The 19,739-nt window shown below is 48.4% G+C and overlaps 1 protein-coding gene across 1 annotated transcript; it reads left to right on the top strand.

Moving 5' to 3' along the window:
* The first annotated feature begins 70 nt into the window (after positions 1 to 70).
* Positions 71 to 19,203, top strand: ENDOU (endonuclease, poly(U) specific). The gene is made up of 10 exons (XM_003941457.4): positions 71 to 3,173; positions 7,951 to 8,073; positions 11,036 to 11,101; positions 11,561 to 11,698; positions 12,163 to 12,334; positions 12,724 to 12,923; positions 15,785 to 15,898; positions 16,537 to 16,643; positions 17,379 to 17,521; positions 18,224 to 19,203. Exons 1-10 carry the CDS (start codon positions 3,119 to 3,121, stop codon positions 18,339 to 18,341), a joined length of 1,236 nt encoding a protein of 411 aa, XP_003941506.1. The 5' UTR covers positions 71 to 3,118; the 3' UTR covers positions 18,342 to 19,203.
* Positions 19,204 to 19,739: the final 536 nt, after the last annotated feature.

Raw genomic sequence — 19,739 nt, 5'->3', positions numbered from 1 at the left:
TCCTAATATGCTTTTGCCTTCATCAGCATGCCTTTGGTTACAAAATTGGGGGTTTGGGAATCCGATCTGCAAAGAGGGAGTATGAGCAGTGCTGGGAGGGCGTATCCCAATTCCCTACCCCTCAACCCTCAGCACCGAGGCATTGACGTAGAGGCAGGACAAGCACTGAAGGTTGTTGAGGGAGTTGTGACATCCTATGAGAAGTGGAACTAGAATTGAGGTCCCTTTAGTTCCAGTGAATCTAAATCTAGACTGCTTTGTATAGTAACCAGGACATGATTAAGTGGTGGTCGAAAGTGTGATGTCATGGGCCATGGAGCTTCAGTGCTTATGAGAATGACCTCTGGTCAGATGCACCTGGGTTGAGGCACAGCTGCATAAGTTAATAATTGTGTGCTCTGGACACGTCTCCTAACCGTTCTGTGCCTCAGTTTCTTCATCTGTAAAATGAGGATGACAACAGTACCTATTAAGGTTGCGGTGAGAATCAATGAGATAACACATGATAAGATAACACAGGTGGTAAGATCTCAGTCAATGTTGCTGGTGGTTGTTAGGCTGTTATTCTTGTTGAGGATTCAGTTTGAAACACTTGGATCCTCAGATGAACCGCCTGGCTCTGTGGAGTCAGCCTTAACTGTCTTCCCCAGCTCCTATCCTTGCTTCTGACCTAAAATTCCACTAATGAGGGGAAGAGCGCGTGCCCTCAAAATGCCATCCCATAGCCAGTTCAGCTGGACACCAAGAGAACCCAGCCAGGCTGTACTCCACTCTGACAGCTTTGGCTCCAGCCAGGGTCCACCCAGCTGGACACTTGGAAGGGACAGACCATTCAATCCCAAATTCTGAGGCATCACTGCTTCCCAGGCCAGCAAGTGACACCCTCTTTTATCCCCTAAACAACAGGAGTCAGAGATATGTTTATGTGGTGCCATCCAGGGAGGATGAGGATTCTGATGGGCAGTGGCTCTGCAGCCTGCTTTTGGGTTGTGCGCATGAAACTTATGCAAATGAAGCAGCCACTTCTGCTCTTACTCCCTCTAACCAGCTTCCTTCTGGGAGAGAAGGGCCAGGCTCACTCTTCAGTTGTGCTTCCGGACCAGATGCAGTGGCTCACACCTGTAATCCCAGCGCTTTGGGAGGCTGAGGTAGGCGGGTCACCTGAGGTCAGAAGTTTGAGACCAGCCTGGCCAACATGGTCTCTATTAAATATAGAAAAATTAGCTGGGCATGGTAACACATGTCTGTACTCCCAGCTACTGGGGAGTTGAGGGATGAGAATTGCTTGGGCCGGGAAGACGGAGGTTGCAGTAAGCTGAGATTGCACTGCTGCGCTCCAACCTGGGCAACGAGCAAGATTCCATCTCAAAACAAACAAACAAACAAACAAAAAGGCTGGGAGTGGTGGTCCATGCTTGCAATCCCAGCACTTTGGGAGGCTGAGGCGGGTAAATCAAGAGGTCAGGAGATCAAGACCATCCTGGCCAACATGGTGAAACCCTGTCTCCACTAAAACTATAAAAATTAGGTGGGCGTGGTGGTGTGCACCTGTAATCCCAACTGCTTGGGAGCCTAAGACAGGAGAATTACCTGAACCTGGGAGTTGGAGTTTGCAGTGAGCTGAGATCGTGCTACTGCACTCCAGCCTGGCAAAGAGTGAGACTCCCTCTCAGAAAAAAAAAAAAAAAAAAAAAAAAAAAAAAAAAAAAATTGTGCTTTCCATTGCGGTATGAGCCCCTTGCAAAGGTTGCTTGCCTTAGGCTTGTCCTTCTCACTACCCGGGTCCCTATGTTTGGACTCATCTCTATACAGCAACAGGTTGCGGGGGTAGTGGGCGGAGGGGGCGGTTCTCTTTAACCCACCAGCAACTGTTCAACCTGGCGCATGGGCAGGAAACCTCAACATTAAAGTCTGAGAACTTGGAAGGAATTGTCAGATCCAACCCCATCATTTCAGATGAGAAAGCTGAGGACCGGTGAGAGGAGGAAACCTCCTGGTAAAGCACACTGGATGAAGCCGTGCTCCACCTCCAGCCTCTAGAAAAAAAGTCTCGGATAGAGTGGCCTCCACTGTTCACCAATTTTGCCTTTTTATATGATAGTCTTCTGTTCTGAAATGGTTGAGAATCCCTATGCAGTGCTCTTTCTGGCAAGGTCATTGTACTTAGCAGATTTTATCTTTATTATCGGGGAAAACTTGACAGTCACGGGGAGCTGCTCCTCTTCTTTTGGACTGGGGAACAACAGAACTTCACTGGGGAGGAGTTCCTGAGGAGAGGCGTGTAAGTGGGGGTGAAGGCGGCGAAACCCTGCGCTCCCAGGGGAGGAAGAGCGGGCCTTCAGTTGCCTTTAAGAAGCCTCTTGCCCCTCCCCTGCCTCATAAGGAATCTGAAATATGTAAACCCCAGAGACTGACTCAGTAAGAGTCATTTGCATAATATTTTAGGGTGATTTAGCCATGCACGGCTTCAGGTGGCTGATTTAGCTATGCTGGGCTTGGTAGTAATAGAATTGGTAGTAATAGTAGAATTGCCCTGGTTCTAACCAACACATCCTGTATCTCTCTGTTCAAGGATCCCAACCCTTGCTTGGGCACTTACTGTTTATCGAACTGGGACCAATCACCTTACTGTGTGTCAGTGTCATGCTAAGCACAGGAATTGGAAGATGAAGCCAACCTGTGGCCCCTTCAAAAGTCAAGTCTGAGGCTTGTAAGGAGGTATATTTTTGGTAGAGATCACCCAAAGATAAGCCCATGGGTGTCCCTAATTTGGGACAAACAACCTCCCAAACTGGACCCATCTTGCTGTACCTGCCTACATGACCTATTTTCTAGCTGCAAACAGCTAGCATTACCTGTTCTCAACATCTGGCATTCCCTACCTGCTTCGTCACCTTCCCTCAGGCTTCAAACAGCTATAGGGCCCCACCTCCTATCCATCTAGGATCCCTCCCTACCCTTTTTCTTCCTGAAAGGATCTGGAGACACCAGATCCACAAGTCCTGGTGTCTTTAAAAGGATCAGCCTGAGGAATAAGGCTCACTTCAGAGCTGTGACATTTATCTGACTCTAGTGAAAGTCCAACAGCCACTCCCCTTTTGGCCTCCAACTGGGCACCATGAGGGCCTGCATCCCCCTGGCACTGGCCGTGCTGTGCGGCCTGGCCTGGGCTGGTAAGTCACTCTCTGGTGGGCATGGGGAGGGATCTTGCCTAAAGAAGCAGAGAGTTGGGGAACTTGGTAGAGGGCAGGGCCGTGGGACAAGGGAGGATGAGCACTGTTGGGTTATCCTTGTCTGAGGGTGCAGGCATTGTTGCTGGAATCAACTGGACTATGTGGAGTGAATTGCAGAGCTGATGGACTGATTTCATGGAAGTCCTTTCTTGACACCTTGGAGGGTCAGCCCCAAACATCCTTTAGTCTAACCTGACTTTTGATGTCCCTAAGATTTTGTTGTAAGGGGCCACCATATGGTATAAAGCTAGGGCAGGGGCCCATGGGGTCTGAGTGGCCTGGCTGCCCTTGGTCACTCCTTCCACTGTCTGGTGACAGGTGAGGTTGTTTAGGGTATGACTTTACTTTGGGTAGAGCCTTAGGAGGTGAGCATGCTTAGGAGGAAACCAAAAGGACCCTTGACCAGGAGGTGGGCCAGGTCCTATCTGGGGTTGTACAAGGGTCAGAGGAATGGATCTCTGTTGCGGGGAGATTTAATTCTGCAGTGTTAGCAGAATTAAAGAATAGAGAAGGGACCTGGCCCACAGTTATGAGAGTTGGAGTGGATGGGACTGGCAGAGGAACAGGACTACGTTTCTGTTTAGTAGCTGTGCAAAATGCTAGTGCTGATGTGTTAATTGGTAGTTAGTGGGCAGGTGGAAAGGAGTGCCAAGGGAGGGGGCTGAGCTGAGGAGTGTGGGGAGAATCCTCTGCCCAGAGGAGAAAGAATCCTTCCACTCACTGGGTCACACCTGTATGGGACTGTGGAAAGGATTAAATGAAATGATGAGAAGCACCTGGCACAAACTGAGATCTCAGTGAATTAGAACTTTACTTATAAGACTATAAATATTCTTGGGATAAACTTCTGCTTGGGGTCATTTCCAAATGAGTTGTGGAAAGAACACCCGTAGTAGGATTTCTAAATGCAAAACCCTTGGCAGAGGAAGTTGTTCCCAGGCCTCCCAACTAGGGATGAGATGGTGCACCTTACCCAGAAATCAGCTCTTTCTGGGTCCTAGCGGGCGGAGAGGCAGTGGGAGAGCATGAGGGTGGGCCTGAGAGCTACCAGCTTCAGCCCTGTTGGTGGGGAGGACCTCAGTGGAACCTGAGGGCTTAATATGGAGGGGTGGCCAGTGGGCTTGGCATATCCCAGGCTTAGAGAAGAACAACTCTGGACATTTGGTCCCTGCGGGGACATCCCTGAGGGCAGAGGTAGAAGTGGCTTCAGAAATGCAGGTGGAGCTCTTGCTACTGGGTTAGAGGGCAGCAATCTGCATCGGCTGTGGAATCAACTGGGAAGTGAGCTCAAGTGTGTGAGGCCTCCTAAGGTGGCAGGGAAGAGGCTCTGCACTTGTTAATACTATCCCAGCATCTCAGAACTGAGATGCAAGAATATGAATCACACGATCATTGCCAGCCTCAGGTCCTCCTTTATGAGCTGGATGCCTGTGGAGAACCTTACTTGTTTTTTTGGTTGTGAATGGAGGTAGGAAGCTAGTCCAAGGGGTGAGGCTTCTTGGTTGACTAGGTCTCCATGCAAACAGCATCTAGGGCCTTCTGAGAGGCACAGGTGTAGGATGTTCCAGTCATCAGAGGGGCTGAGCGCCAGTGTACAGAGACACTGTGTCCACTCAGGCTTGGGACCAAGCTTTCTTGATGGCCAGTATGGATAGGGAGTGGCTATTCTGGCATATTGAAGTCTTAGACGGAGCAGAGAAATTGAACATTCCATGGAGTAATGGAGGGAGAATCTAAGCCTGAGAGAGGAAAGGCCCAAATGAAGAAAGGCAGAGAGTCGGAGAGGTGAAGCAGAGGAACAAGAGGCACAGGTTACTAGAGCAGTGATTCAGGTGCCTGCCTGGGGAACAAGGCTTACTCAGAGCGCTGGTGTCAATGGCACAGTGTAGGGATGCTGGAGTGAGTTGTTAGGGTGACTAGTTACTCATCAGAGATCCCCAGAACATCACTTATGAAGTGATGAAGTCAGCCAGGAAACAGCAAGGTGCCCCTGAGGAAAAGTTCCTCCTCCCAGCCCTCCACTGTCAAATCCCAAGGTCACCTTGAAGCAGGCCAAGAGCACAGAGACATGTGGGAAAGTGCCGGCATGGGGCTCTTGCTGGAGACAAAGTTCTTGGGCAGAGATGAAAAAGCCCACTCAGCTTGGCCAGCGGGGGTGCTCTCCTGCACATTCAGCGGACTGCTTGCTTGCAACCCTTCTCAACTGGTGCCAGCTGCTGGAATGAGGTGAATTATTTTCCTGGACTCTGCTGATTTGGCCCATTAAAAATATTGCCCTGATTTGCCTGAATTCTCTCCCTTTGGATTCTGGGTGTACTGCCAGGCTGACTGAGCAGGCAGCTGATGGGCTGAACATTTCTCCTTAAGATCTTTGCGTTCAGGCTCCAAGGAAGCATCATTTAACATTCAAGAGGAGTTCCTGTGGGCTTGAAGGAACAAGTGGCCTTGGGCCTGGTCTCTTTTGGGGACTGGAAATCTGCCTTCCTGGCCACCTTGGAGGACTTAATGCGAAGTTGTCTGAGGACCTGGGTTAACCTTGACCTGATGCCTCTCTGATGTGAAGAATACGGACCTGCAGCGGTCAAGTCAGTCGGGAAACCAGCAACACGGACGTGCTGACAACTCAGCCCAAGGGATGACCCTGCTGAAACCCTGGGGGAGTTTCAGCTAAATTAAGTGTGACAGCAGGGCCACTGCACAGGGAAGACTGCTCCAGCCAGTCGGAACACTTGTCACTTGGAAGATGGGCATGAAATATTGCCACCGTTTATTTACCTAACAAGTACTTCTATGGTACTTGCTGTCCTAAGTGCTTTACACATATTAACTCATTTAATTTTTATAAATACTCTGTGAGATAGACTCTATTATAATCCTGCTTTTACAGATAAGAAAACTGAGGCATAGAAGTTTAAATAACTTGCCCAAGATCACGTAGCTAGAAAGCAGTAGAACCAGAATTCCAGCCTCAAGTAGTTTGGCGCCAGCATCTAGGTTCTTTTTTTTTTTTTGAGACGGAGTCTCACTGTGTCGCCCAGGCTAGAGTGCAGTGGCACCGTGTCAGTCCACTGCAACCTCCGTCTCCCAGGTTCAAGCAATTCTCCTGCCTCAGCCTCCTGAGTAGCTAGGATTACAGATGCCCACCACCATGCTTGGCTAATTTTTATTTTAGTAGAGATGGGATTTCACCATGTTGGCTAGGCTGGTCTCCAGCCCCTGACCTCAGGTGGTCCGCCTGTCTCAGGCACCCAAAGTGCTTGGATTACAGGTGTGAGTTACCTTGCCTGGCCCAGAGTCTAGGTTCTTAACGTCTCTGCTAGGCCAACCCTCATTAGACACAGTATCAACCTCAATCCCAGAATCCAGTATTAGGGATTGGTAACTAAACCCAACCTCTAATATTTAAGCTCTAACCCACTCCTGGCTTAAATGAAGATACTATTTTGTGTTGAATCGTAACCAGAACCAAGCCCCCAAATAAAACAGGAATTATTTGTCCCTTTCTCATCCTGACACATTCCTCAACCCCAATGTCATTTTAAGTCTATTCCTATTCCTTACCCAAATATCAATACAAAATTGTTAATTCATCAATAAATTTAACTCAAAGCCCAAATCCTAAGTTCTTAACCTAACTAACCCCAACTCTGGTCCATATTAGATTTCAGTTTCCTCCCTGATAGAAATTCTGATGCTGATGGTAACCCTGACTCTGATCTTGAAATTCTCTGTAACCCACAGTATGATCGCTAAACCCAGCGTTCATGAAGTCCAAACCTCAGGAACCTCAAATCGAACAAACACTCCGTTATCACCCTTAAAGCCCAGAGTGGATAGTGGGTTTCCACAGTTCCTTCAACTTGTCTTACATCCCTTGCGACAAAAAGCTTGCTTCTGCAAACCATTTGGCTGGAGTGGGGGATGTGGTCTGTGGTTATATAATAGAATGCTATGCCAGAGCCCAATTCTCACCCACACTCGCCTCATTCCCTACCCCGAGCATAAATTAATCTGAATACACTCCAAAGACTGGAAAGAACTGAAAGATACGACACGGGGAAAGCGGGTGCAGAGTGGATGAAGGTGAGAGAAAAGCAAAGAAGCAAAGAACAGGGATGAGATGAGAGCCAGCGGGGAGTGAGAGGGCAGGGGGCATCCCTGGGACAGCATCTACATGACAGGTGAAGGGGGCCTGTGGGCTACACCCAGTTTACAGACCTCTTTCTTTGGTGCATTTAAAGCTTTACAAGCTTGGAACATTTCACATAAAAATGAATATTTGTCTTGAAGAAAAACAGGAGGCTCTGGCAACACTGAGCCCACGTCCCAACATGGCAACAATTGCCTGGAGCTGAGCATCAGCTGCAAACTTCAGATGGAGCATTGCTCTTAAGTTTGTCACAGTCTCCATTTCTTTCTACTGCCTCGTACCCTGCTTCTTTACTTGTTTATGTTATGGGCCTGACCCAAATAGGCATTTGGGTTTGTGATCCTGGTCTCCTTGATGAGCCTTGAAATATTCAGTGGGTGTTGGGTGGTGGGGAGGAGGCTTATGTTGTAGTTGGGAGGCTGTGGATGTACTTCTCCCTTGCAGAGAGTAATGCCATTCTCTGCCAGGTATACTCCTGCCCTGGTCTATGAACCCTCCTGCAGGAGGCACTTAGTGTGGAGAATAGAGTCTCCATAGGGCTGAGTTTCCTGCCTTTACTGCCCATAGAAAAAATGGAATCCTGTGCATCTCGATGTAATGAGAAATTTAACCGGGATGCTATGTGCCAGTGTGACCGCCAGTGTCCCCGGCATGGGGACTGTTGTGAAGACTATAAACACCTGTGTACTGGTGAGCCTCCCTCCTTGTGAGACAAAGGCACCTCCAGCCTGCCTGAGGGGCCATTGGCCTGGGTGTCCAGCAGGCCAGAGCAGTTTTCAGGACCCAGAGGGGCTTTAAGGGTCTGGACAGAGAGCACTGAGGGACAGAGGCAGGGTCAGGGATTTGGCCACCACTTGGTCTCAGGTTTTCTAGGATGCTCCCAACTTAAAATATATTAGATGTCATTTATATAGAATATCTGTCTGAACTATCAGTATTAACAATATCTTGAAAGTTTAAGTAACAAATTCTAAAAAAGGATAAAATGATAAAAATTATATTTTAGTATGTCTGACATTACTAATTGTTATTCAATACTTTAAACCACAAAAATGTAAAAATGGTAGCAAACTGTCACAACTTGTGTACCGCCAGAAAGACTGCATGGTGTCACAGTGACTGACACAATTCATACCGTTCTTCCTCTAGTGAAGGGACCACGTGGCATGACATCTCCATCGTGTCATTTCCAGCTCACCAATGAAAACAGGACATGTACCACCTTCAAAGGCCGTTGCTCCTCCACTACTCCAACTGCACAGTTTTAAGTGAATACTTGAAAACAATCTTATATGAATAATCTACTTGTTTAGGTGCTTCCAAATTTAGATTAGATTCCATTAATCTCTCCCAGAAGATTAATGATCTGCTTTGTGACACAAGGCCTTGCTGTCAAACCATGCACTCTGACTCTCAGTTTCGAGGACAGGTCACTGGAGTCGTGTTAGGTAATGGCCAGCAAGCCCACTGCATAATTGTTGTACAGGTTGTGCATTGTACAAGGGAACCTAGTTAAGCAGCAAGCTGGACCCAAATCCAGTCTGTATCCTTGTTATCAGGTTGTATGCTCTGGTGCAGAGTTGTGTCTGCTGAGAGAAAGGAGTGCCTTTTCTGAATCTGCCCAAAGATGGTAGCCAGCCAAGTGCCCACAGAGCTGCTTCCACTCATATGGAACCTTTTTTCCATTTACACAAAAACACCATATGTATTAGTCCCTTTTCATACTGCTACGAAGAAATACCCGAGACTGGGTAATTTATAAAGAAAAAGGTCTAACAGACTCACAGTTCCATACGGCTGGGGAGGCCTCACAAGGATGGTGGAAGGCAAAGGAGGAGCAAAAACACATCTTACATGGTGGCAAAGTGCAGGGGAACTTCCCTTTATAAAACTATCAGATATCTGCCAGGCACCGGTGGCTCATTTCTGTAATCCCAGCACTTTGGGAGACCGAGGTGGACTGATCATGAGGTCGGGAGATTGAGACCATTCTGGCCAACATGTCGAAAACCCCATCTCTACTAAAAACACAAAAAACTTAGCTGGGCATGGTGGTGGGTGCCTATAATCCCAGTTACACAGGAGGCTAAGGCAGGAGAATCACTTGAACCAGGGAGTCGGAGGTTGCAGTGAGCCGAGATTGCGCCATTGCACTCCAGCCTGATAACAGAGCAAGACTCTGTCTCAAAAAAAAAAAAAAAAAAAGGAAAAAGAAAACGAAAAAAAAACCTATCAGATTTCGTGAGACTTAATCACTATCGCAAGAACAGCTTGGGAAAAACCTGCCCCTGTGATTCAATTACCTCCCACTGGGTCCCTCCCATGACAGGCAGAGAATATGGAAGCTACCATTCAAGATGAGATTCAGGGGGGGACACAGCCAACCCATATCACTGGATATATTAGCACCACATGTATATATAGGTGTGCCCGTGTGTGTGTGTGTGTGTGCGCGCACACACACACACACACACACACACACACTTCCTTGCCCAGGCAAGGAGACCCAGGTCCAGAGCTCAGCCCGAATCAGAGCCTATGCCTTTTCTGCTGCCCTTGTGTCCCCACTTTTTCTTACCATTCAGCAAACACAGGAAGGCCCGTTCACCTTGGCCCATCAGGCTGGCATTCGAGATAAACGCAATACCCAGCATAACAGCCATTTCATCTCCAAGTTTCTGATTCGCAACTCAGAACCCCTTTCCAATAGAAAAATATATTGGAAATGATGGTTAGGACTCCAGCTCAGCACACAAAATTCTATTTAGTATAAAACGTGGCTGAATTCAGAAGCCTAAGGATTGCCAGCACTTAGAACACGGCCTGATCATAGTAAGTGATTAGAAGATGTTTGTTGATTGAAGAATAACCTGACTGGTTATTCTTCTGGTTCTGATGGTAATAACATGATACTTTCCAGAAACTCACTAGTAAATTCTGAATCACTTTGTAACAGTATTGTTTGTTGGGTGTGTGTGGGGTGGCGGGAATTATGTGATCAGAGAGGAACTCAGAGTCCCCAGGAACATTTCTCCCCTGGCCCCCTCCCCACCTTAAATCCACCCTTCTCCACCTAGAGAGGAGCTAAAGTCATTCGGCTTGCAGGTGAAGGGAATGGGGCAGCAGCAGGAATGTGCTCTTCTGAACATGCCCTTTCCCTAGACACAGTCTTTGCGGCCATTTCCAAGTGGGGCAAAGAAAGAAGGGAAGTTGGAATCTCAGGAAACAGCTCTTTTTCCTTGAGGCCCTGAGAATTTACCCTAGACTCTGACTAGAAGTTATTCTAGGTACAGGAACTTCCTAAATGAGAGCCTTATCATTAGGAAAGCATCAAGACTCTATCCATCTGTTAACTTTTGTTAAAAAAAAAAAATCATCACCAAAATCAGAGTTTTCGATCCAGATGTGTCACCTGGGGACATTATTTTCCTTTTTTATAAATTTTCCATAATGTGCTTTCCACTGGAAACATCTTCCATTTTCTGTTTTCATCCTTGTTATTTGGTGACTGTCCATTGGACCCCAGCCCCTGTTCAGGATTTGCTTCTAGTGCCCTTGCCTGTCGCTGAGGCTGGGGGCGCTGAGAACCAGAAACCAAGCAGGAGGGGAATTCTCAGGTGATTGGTGACTTTATTTTTCTATCTACCTGCAGAGGACCACAAAGAGTCAGAGCCATTCCCACAGCCGGAGGAAGAGACAGAAGAGGCCCTCGCCAGCAGTGAGCCTGCCTCCCCAAAGGGCCCTCAACATAAAGCAGGAGGGACATGAGGGTGACAAGGAGAGGCAGCCATGGCCATGGCACCAGGCCCAGGCCTCAGCCAGATGAGCGGGGCTTGCTGGACTCTGGGAGCCTGGGCAGGAAGAAGTCTGGGTGGCTCAGCCAGCCTGGGGGGCTATGGGAGAAGGGTAGCTAGAAAGAGAGCCTGGAGAGGAAAGCGGAAGAGATTTTATTTTTAGATTGGGAAGATCAGAAAAACAGCATGCCAGAAAGTAAAGTTCGGCATGGGAAAGGACTTCCTGACTGTGAAGGGTGTGCACGAATTAGGCTTGTTTGTTTTCCTTCCCTGGAGATCTTTACTGGGCAGAGTCGGGAGAGCCAGGAGGGAGGGATGGCCTGGGGGGTGTTCACAGCAACCTCTAGAGGTTGGTCCGGGACACCCCTCCCCTCTTTTCTCAGACTTGTACTCGGCACCCACCTCCTGCCAGGGCCGCTGCTACGAAGCCTTCGACAAGCACCACAAATGTCACTGCAATGCCCGCTGCCAAGAGTTCGGAAACTGCTGCAAGGATTTTGAGAGCCTGTGTAGTGACCGCGGTTAGTCTTCTGCTCCCTTAGCTAAGCTGCAGAGATAGGACTCTAGAGTAGAGGTTCCCAGTGTGTGGTCCCCAGACTAGCATTATCAGCAATGTCTGAGAACTCGTTAGATAACGCAAACTCTGGGGCTTTGCTCCAGGCCTGCTGAATCAGAAACTCGCAGGGTGGGACTTACTGCCCTGTTTTACCATGGCCTCCAGGTGATTCTGATGCATGCCGAAGCATGAGACCTCTCCTGGGGGGAAGGGGTGGAAGGACATTTTGTGGGCAATGCCATGTGCTGATTTTACAGGTCCTTCAGGCTCTGCGCCCCTGTCCTTCAACCACTAGGGTGTCCAATTGTGGCTCCCCTCCCTCCATGCTGACTTCCTGAAGGTCCAGGAGGGGATGAACACAGACAATTTCCTGCCCACCTCCCACTTTCTCTCTGGCTCTGAGAGCACCCCTCTCCCAATTCCTCCCAGAGGGCTTCTCCTACAGCAGTGATGCCATAACCAAAGAGGAGATTCAGAGCATCTCTGAGAAGATCTACAGGGCAGACACCAACAAAGCCCAGAAGGAAGATATTGTTCTCAACAGACAAAACCGCATCTCCCCGTCGGAGACCAGAGACCAAGTGGATCACTGCCCAAAGCCGTGAGTTCCTGCAATTCCTCTTCCTGCCCCCGAAATCTCGCCCCCATCCTTGCTTCTTTTGACGCCTCAGCTCTTTTATCTTCAAGTCAGGCAGGGTCAAAGAGAGAGAAGAAAAAAAACAGGTCTCCAGAGACAAAGCCATCTTGAGGGACTACGGATATCCAGTTGGGAGGGTTTCTGTGATTGGCCAGGCTGAGGATAGAACAGCTTTTCCAAAATATGAAGTGGAAGAAAAGTGACCTGATGTGTGGCCTTCAAGAGTACCTGAAGTCCCCCCTCAGCTCCTGAACCCAGCCCTCGCCTGCCTGCCCCTGGCCTGTCTAGAAGTCTCTGGAGGGGTCTCTGCCCCGAGTTTGGGACTCTCAGTGGTTCCCCTCTGCCTCCCCCAGACTATTCACTTACGTCAATGAGAAGCTGTTCTCCAAGCCCACCTATGCAGCCTTCATCAACCTCCTCAACAACTACCAGCGGGCGACAGGCCATGGGGAGTACTTCAGTGCCCAGCAGCTGGCCGAGCAGGACACCTTCCTCAGAGAGATCATGAAGACGGCAGTCATGAAGGAGCTCTACAGCTTCCTCCATCACCAAAGTGAGTGAGCATCCCCAACCCTCAGGACGCATGAGTCTGTCTATGCGAAGCCAGGTGGGTGGGGGAGGGGAAGGTTAGGAGGGCAGGTGAGGAGGCGGTGGGGACTCCGTGGAAGTTGGTATACATCTGAGAGGAATCAGGGATGAGGCCAGGGGGAAGCCAAGAAAGGTTAGGAACCCAACCAGGAGCTGACATCCTCTGGCTGGCTGGCCTGGAAATCACCCCACCTTTGACCTCATGTTAGCTGCCTCATGCATGCCCCACCCTCTGCTACAGTCTCCGGGTTCTCTGCCGGGTGTGAGCCTCCCCTCAGATCCCACCCCCACCCAGGGCACATCTCAGCCACCCAAAGTCAGCACCACATTTCAGATAGGTAGAGTCGCTGATTCCATTTACTCCCTTCTTCTGCACTAAAGTCCAGGAATCGGGTTGGCTGAGTCCACCTTTTGGCTGAGGAAATAGCATCAGAAAATCAACAAAGGTTCAGAGAGGGAAGTCCTACCAGGAAGAGCTCTGGTTGGAAAGCCTCCAGATAGAGATAGATTTGAGTCAGACCAAAAAAGATTTTGGCTGCAGGACTTCTTGGCACGGGGTTTTGTTTGTTAGTATCCTGCAGATTTCTCTCCCAAACTCCAGGCACCTGGACTTTGTCTCGGGTGGCTCTGCCCAGGTCTTCCCTCTTTGCCCCTGAGAGTGGCTTGGCTCTGAGGAGCTGCCTCCCTTAAGAGTTGGTGACACTGTTTTTAGGTAAAGTGACAGTGACACAGGAGTGACTCCATGAAGAAGTTGCAGTCCTGTGCTGCCCCCTGGTGTTCTCTTTGTAGTAAATACACAAGAGAATCTTAAAGGTCCAGACTGAGCAAGGGCTTTTTAAATGAGAGAAATGGAGGTCAGACAGGCTAGACTTACCTGAGGCCACAAAGGAGTTGGAAGCAGAGCTGGGGCTGGAACTCAGGGTTCTGACGCCAAGGCCAGGTTGTCCCATTACTCACTCTCTTCTCACCTCTCTCCTTGTCCAAATCCCACTTATCCTCTAAGTTCTGTAACAGCTCATATCCCATCACATTTGTGAAGGCTGTACCTGTCCCAGCTAACTCTGGCTTTCGACACCTCTGCAGAATTTGAAGTGTGGTCCACAACAGCCTTGGGCCAGAGGGACTTGGTTTAAATCTTGGCTCTGCCACTTGCTAGTGACTTGACCCTGGGGAATTTATTGGACCTCTCTGGGGCTTCCCTTTGAAATGGGGTTTTTGAGGATGACTGCTTATAAAGCACCCAGTAGAAAGCCTGACTCTCAGTCAGTGCTCAGTAGGATAGCTATTCAGTGTGTGAAACCATTCTCTGTTATTTCATGTATAGTCTTGTGTTCCAAATGTGTTTTAAGTCCTTGAAAGGAAGGAATGTCTGGTATCTCTTTTGTATTCACCATACAAAATTCTAGGCAGTTAAACAGGCAATGTTGGATGTTTCCCTCATTGAGATCTCCAGCCCTAAACTTTCTCAAGGGCTTTTTCAACATCTCCACTTGGCTATCTAACCGATATTCACACAGAACTTAAAGTAGAAAGAATTTTTGGTTCCCATCTCTTTCTGCATACCTGCTCCTCCCTGGGTCTTCCCTGTCTCATAAATGACAGCACAACCCATCCAGTTGCTCAGATCAAAAGCCGAGGAGTTGGATTTAATTGTTCCCTTTACCTCAAAGTTCCCTACCGCCATCTCCTCCATCAGCAACGTAATGTCCTGGACCTGCTGCTGTTCCCTCCTCCTCTGGATTTAACACCACCATCTAAGCCCCATCAACTTCTTACGTGGCCAAAGCATAAGCCTCAAAACTGGTCTCTCTGCTTCCACTCACACCACCCCATTGCCTTTTTTACATCCACAGCCAGGGTGATTGTCTATCTGCAATTCCCCTGCTTAAAATTCTTCAGTGGCTCTGAAGGATTTTAAAGTTGAGTTGTTAAAGAGGTTGGTCTCTGGAGTTAGACTTAGTGGACTCAAGTGCCGTCTCTACCTTTCATTAACTGTGTGATCTTCTATGAGTATGATACTCTTTGTCTCAGTTTCCTCATTTTTAAGTTGGGGATAATTAGTACCAACTTTATGTGAAGATTCAATGTGAGGATTCAGTGTTACATTGAAAGCATTTAAAATGGCACTAGGTACACAGAAAGCAATTAGTAAATCTAAAATATTTTTTGTTTTATTTCTATTTGCCTGAGATCTGACCTTCTTGCCATGGCTTGGAGGATCTGACTCCCGGCTGCTTCTCAAACCTCCTCTCCTGTCACTCTGCCATCACTCTCCCCTCCTGCCTCATTGACTTTCTTCAGTTCTTTGAATAGCAAACTCAAGTCTGCCTGGAGCCTTTGCTCTTGCAGGTCCCTCTACACAGAAGAATCTTCTCCCCAGATCTTTGTGTAGCTGCTTCCTTATCCTTCAGCTCTCTGATCAGTGCTACCTTCTCACAGAGGCCTTTCTGATGTTCCTTTCTAGAAGAAACCCCCCACCCCTACGCCAGCCCTCCAGTCATTGCGGGCTACTCTGCTTCATAGCACTGATCTGAAATCGCATTTCTTATTGTGTACTTGTTTATGTTTTGACTCCTCCACTGGAATGTAATATAGATAGAGACTGTGTCCGTGCTATTTCCAGCTGAATCCTTAGTCTTTAGATCTGGACCTGGCATAAAACAGGCATCTCATAGATAGATGTTGAATAAACAACTGAACACATTTGTTGATTGAACCCACATGTCTCTTGGCATGTGGAAGCAGGTAGCCCTACAGGTCTCTGTTTAGCGCTCCCAGGACCTAGCCCTGCCTCCCCTCTCCAAAGCCCCGTGTTCCTCTCTGCAGACCGCTATGGCTCAGAACAAGAATTTGTCGATGACTTGAAGAACATGTGGTTTGGGCTCTATTCAAGAGGCAAAGAAGAGGGGGACTCGAGTGGCTTTGAACACGTCTTCTCAGGTGGGAGCACTTTTCTTGAAAATAAAGAGTTGGAGGGATGAAGAGGAATGGCTTTGCTCAGGAGCAGGGTAGCCCTGGGTGTGGATTCATCAGCAATGGAGCCAGCTAGCAGGGAGGGACCCGTGCACTCCCCTGCCCAAATGGCCGGGGTAGGGGGTGGGTCTGAGGAGCCATTCTGAGAAATTTCTGGAGTACCTAACTGAGAAAGAAGACCAGATGCTGATTCCCAAGAGGTTACATCTAGGACAAGACAAGTGTCTGGGAGCAAGGTTGCCTACCTCTGAATAGTCCTTTGCTTCCAGGGCCTGGCCAGCTGCTTCCCAAGAGGGCCATTGTCTGTTCTCTCTTGTTCTGCCCATAAAACTCCCACCGAGCTTGGCTTGCTGCTGGAGTAATGGCTGAGAGAGGTCATCAGGATCACCAGAAGGAAGGATTCTCCCAACGGCTTCAGCCAAAAGGGGGCCTTCCTGATGTGAGAGATAGGACTGTGAGAGACTATGGGGGCTCAGAGCAAGGGGGTGAGCAGCTAGAAGTAGAGACTGGAGAAGCGGGAAGGCTTGGCATGGGGTGGAGAAAGGGGATTGGAGGGCAGGGTGGGGAAGGAGTCCTGATTATCCACCTTGGACTCTTTATTACAGGTGAAGTCAAAAAAGGCAAGGTTACTGGCTTCCATAACTGGATCCGCTTCTATCTGCAGGAGAAGGAGGGCCTGGTTGACTATTACAGTCACATCTTCGATGGGCCTGTGAGTACATGGGCTGGAAAAGCCTTGACAGCACCCAGATGTCCTGCTCTCACTCTTTGTTCCAAAGAGTCAGACTCGTATCTCAGCCTGACTCTCATGGGGCAGCCCCAGGGGATTGTGACTAGGACGTCCTCACCTACTGGACAACCAGTTTAGCCAGGACACTGGAATTCCCTTCCAAACAGTGAGGGCTCCAGAACTGCAGGGGACAGGAGGCAGAAGGCACCATATCTGGGTGGCAGGCTGGGGCCTGGGGGGGATTCTCAAAGGGAAGAACCAAAGATATGCAATTACTCACTGCCTCAGTTTCCTTAGAATGTGGCTGAAAGTTTCAACCTGGCTAGTCTGAGCTAAACTTCATACACTTTATAAGACAGAAACCTTTGCTGCCTAGTACCAGGAAATAATTTGGGGGCAGTAAATGATCCTTCTCTTTCATGTGAGGGCCACAGGGAACAGTGACATCCTTGATACCCAGAGATGATCCTATGGATAGTGACTCTGGCCTTCTTGGTAGATGTACACTGGCAGCTCCAGGCAGAGGGTCTGGGTGGGCTCAGACACCTTAGCAGGGCAGACTGTCTCCTCTATTTAAAGAATCCAGTCTCTCTGGAAGGTTCACACAGGCCCCTAACGGACCCTCAACAAATACTGTCTGACTGTTGCCATTGGGCACCTGCCCTACCCCACTGTGTGGCACTCACCAGACCCCCTTTTCTGCCCTTCCCTCTGCAGTGGGATTCTTACCCCGACGTGCTGGCAATGCAGTTTAATTGGGACGGCTACTATAAAGAAGTGGGCTCCGCTTTCATCGGCAGCAGCCCTGAGTTTGAGTTTGCACTCTACTCCTTATGCTTCATCGCCAGGCCAGGCAAAGTGTAAGGATGGGGCCAGCCAGGCCCAAGGAGCAGTCTGGGGCTGCAGGCTGTCGTCAGATAGCCCAGTGTCGGGAGACCTGGGCTCTGCCACAAAGAGGCTGGGAGGGCTTGGACAAATCTGTGCTTTGGGTCTCACTTCTCTTGCTTGAGCAATGAGGTTTTTGGATTAGTTCAGTGGCTGCCAAACTTCATCTTAGCAGTAAAACTATCTCCCCTCATCCCCCCAAACTAAAATCCTCTGTAGGACCTTAACATATGAAATAAAAGTGGAGTTGTCTTGGGGCTCTCAGCCTCTTCGTCCCCTGAGGCTACTTAGGGGAACCTAGAGCCCAGGAAGTACCATTAGGAACCACTTGGCCTCATAGTCTCTAACATTTGAACACATTGACTTCTCCCACTTCTGAGACCTTAAGCAAACATTTAATTTCTGAGGATTTCACCTCTAGAATCTGAGATTTTGAAATATTGCTCTAGGAAAGATAAGGAACAGCATTCTTTAAGACAAGAAATGAGGCAAAGATTTTGAAATGGCTCCCTACACAGGGACCTGGAGGCAGCTGCTGGAGAGGGCAGTGCCAGCTGTCTTTAAGGCTGTTTAAACAGGATGGAGCCCTTCTGCTTAGGCTGGGTTTGATCCTTCCAGCCCAGGGAGAGGCATGGTAAAGTGGTAAGCCCCTCTGATTTCACGATCTTTCCCCACAGGTGCCAGCTAAGCCTGGGAGGATATCCCTTGGCCATCCGGACCTACAGCTGGGACAGTCCCACCTATGGGAACGGCAAGAAGTACATCGCCACAGCCTATATAGTGTCTTCCACCTAACAGAACTTTGAGCCAGAAAGGGGCATGAGGGCTCTTGCGAGACTAAAGTGCTATCTTCTTTGGACTAGAGAGAAGAGGGAGAAGACTGGGAGGGATCCCCATATCTCAAAGCAATGAGAAGCATTCCTAAATCCCAAAGTGCCCGTATGGGAAAGAGAGAAAATGTACAGATTAGAAAAATGTGGAGAAACAGTCAAATCTTTGTCTTCCAGAATTCTGGCAATGTAGACTAAGAAACAGAGTCCAGGCAGAGAAGGTAGGAGCCCTCCATAGCTCTTTGCCTTGATGTGTGGGGAAACTAGGAACAAGTCCTTCGACCTCACCAGGCCGCATGCTTCCCTTTAATGTAACGGGAAGGGGTCTGCACACCTTCCTCTTTTAGCGGTTGGTGAGAGGGCAAACCCTGATGATATTTTTACTGTGAAGGTGTTTTCAATTGTTCTTAGGAAGAACAGCATAGAAATTCAAGTTATAATGGCTGTTATTATACACAGCTCCGTAAACGACAACTCAGCCCTGTGTTGGAGTCCTCAGAGAAGTAAGGCCACAGTAATCAAGCAAGGGCCTTTGTTTTTTTCCAGAGTTAGATTCTCTCAGAACATAGTCTGGGAGAATTCCAATGTTGGATGGAGAAGGGTAGTATGTTGGTACCGTGAGTGGGCTGGGGATGGTGTGGTCTTCTCCAGGCCTGACTGTTTTTATGTCCAGCTCAGTATCTGCATCAAGAAGTTTCCCACTTGTGTATGTTTAGTGCAACCACTAAACATACAGACTTGTATTTTGATCCCAAATAGTTTTTTTTTTTTTTTTTTTTTTTTCGAAAGAGTTATCCTCCTAGGAGGAAGATTCAGCATCAGAAGAAGTAACCCGTAGGTTGGCGTCATTGATATAATTATTTTAGGTCAGGTGAAGTGGCTCATGCCTGTAATCCCAGCACTTTGGGAGGCTGAGGTGGGTGAATCATGTGGTTAGGAGTTTGAGACCAAGCCTGGCCAATATGGTGAAACCCCGTCTCTACTAAAAATACAAAAATTAGCTGGGCATGGTGGCACATGCCTGTAATCCCAGCTATTCAGGGGGCTGAGGCAGAAGAATCACTTGAACCTGGGAGGCAGAGGTTGCAGTGAGCGGAAATCGTGCCACTGCACTCCAGCTTGGGTGACAGAGTGAGACTCCATCTCAAAAAAAAGTAATAATAATAATAATAATAATAATAATAATAATTTTAACACTTATCCAACAGCTATGATTTGAATAACTCTAGGAGACCAGAGAGACTGGGGCTCTCTATTTTAACCTCAATTATGCATTTCTTCCCCAACCTCATTGAGAACCAAATGCTGTACCACAGAGCTGGGTGTGAACTATGGTTCAGAAGGGTCAAATTTCCAATTAAAG

This window comes from Saimiri boliviensis, chromosome 7 (assembly GCF_048565385.1).
Source record: "Saimiri boliviensis isolate mSaiBol1 chromosome 7, mSaiBol1.pri, whole genome shotgun sequence".
Taxonomy (NCBI): Eukaryota; Metazoa; Chordata; class Mammalia; order Primates; family Cebidae; genus Saimiri; species Saimiri boliviensis.
This window is presented reverse-complemented; position numbering and strand designations above follow the sequence as displayed.

Bases quoted from the DNA above. Each gene is read 5' to 3' on its own strand.
- ENDOU (XM_003941457.4), top strand. From the start codon at position 3,119: ATGAGGGCCTGCATCCCCCTGGCACTGGCCGTGCTGTGCGGCCTGGCC. The intron at 3,174-7,950 runs GTAAGTCACTCT...TACTGCCCATAG, and splicing joins GTGCGGCCTGGCCTGGGCTG to AAAAAATGGAATCCTGTGCA. The intron at 11,102-11,560 runs GTGAGCCTGCCT...CTCTTTTCTCAG, and splicing joins AGAAGAGGCCCTCGCCAGCA to ACTTGTACTCGGCACCCACC.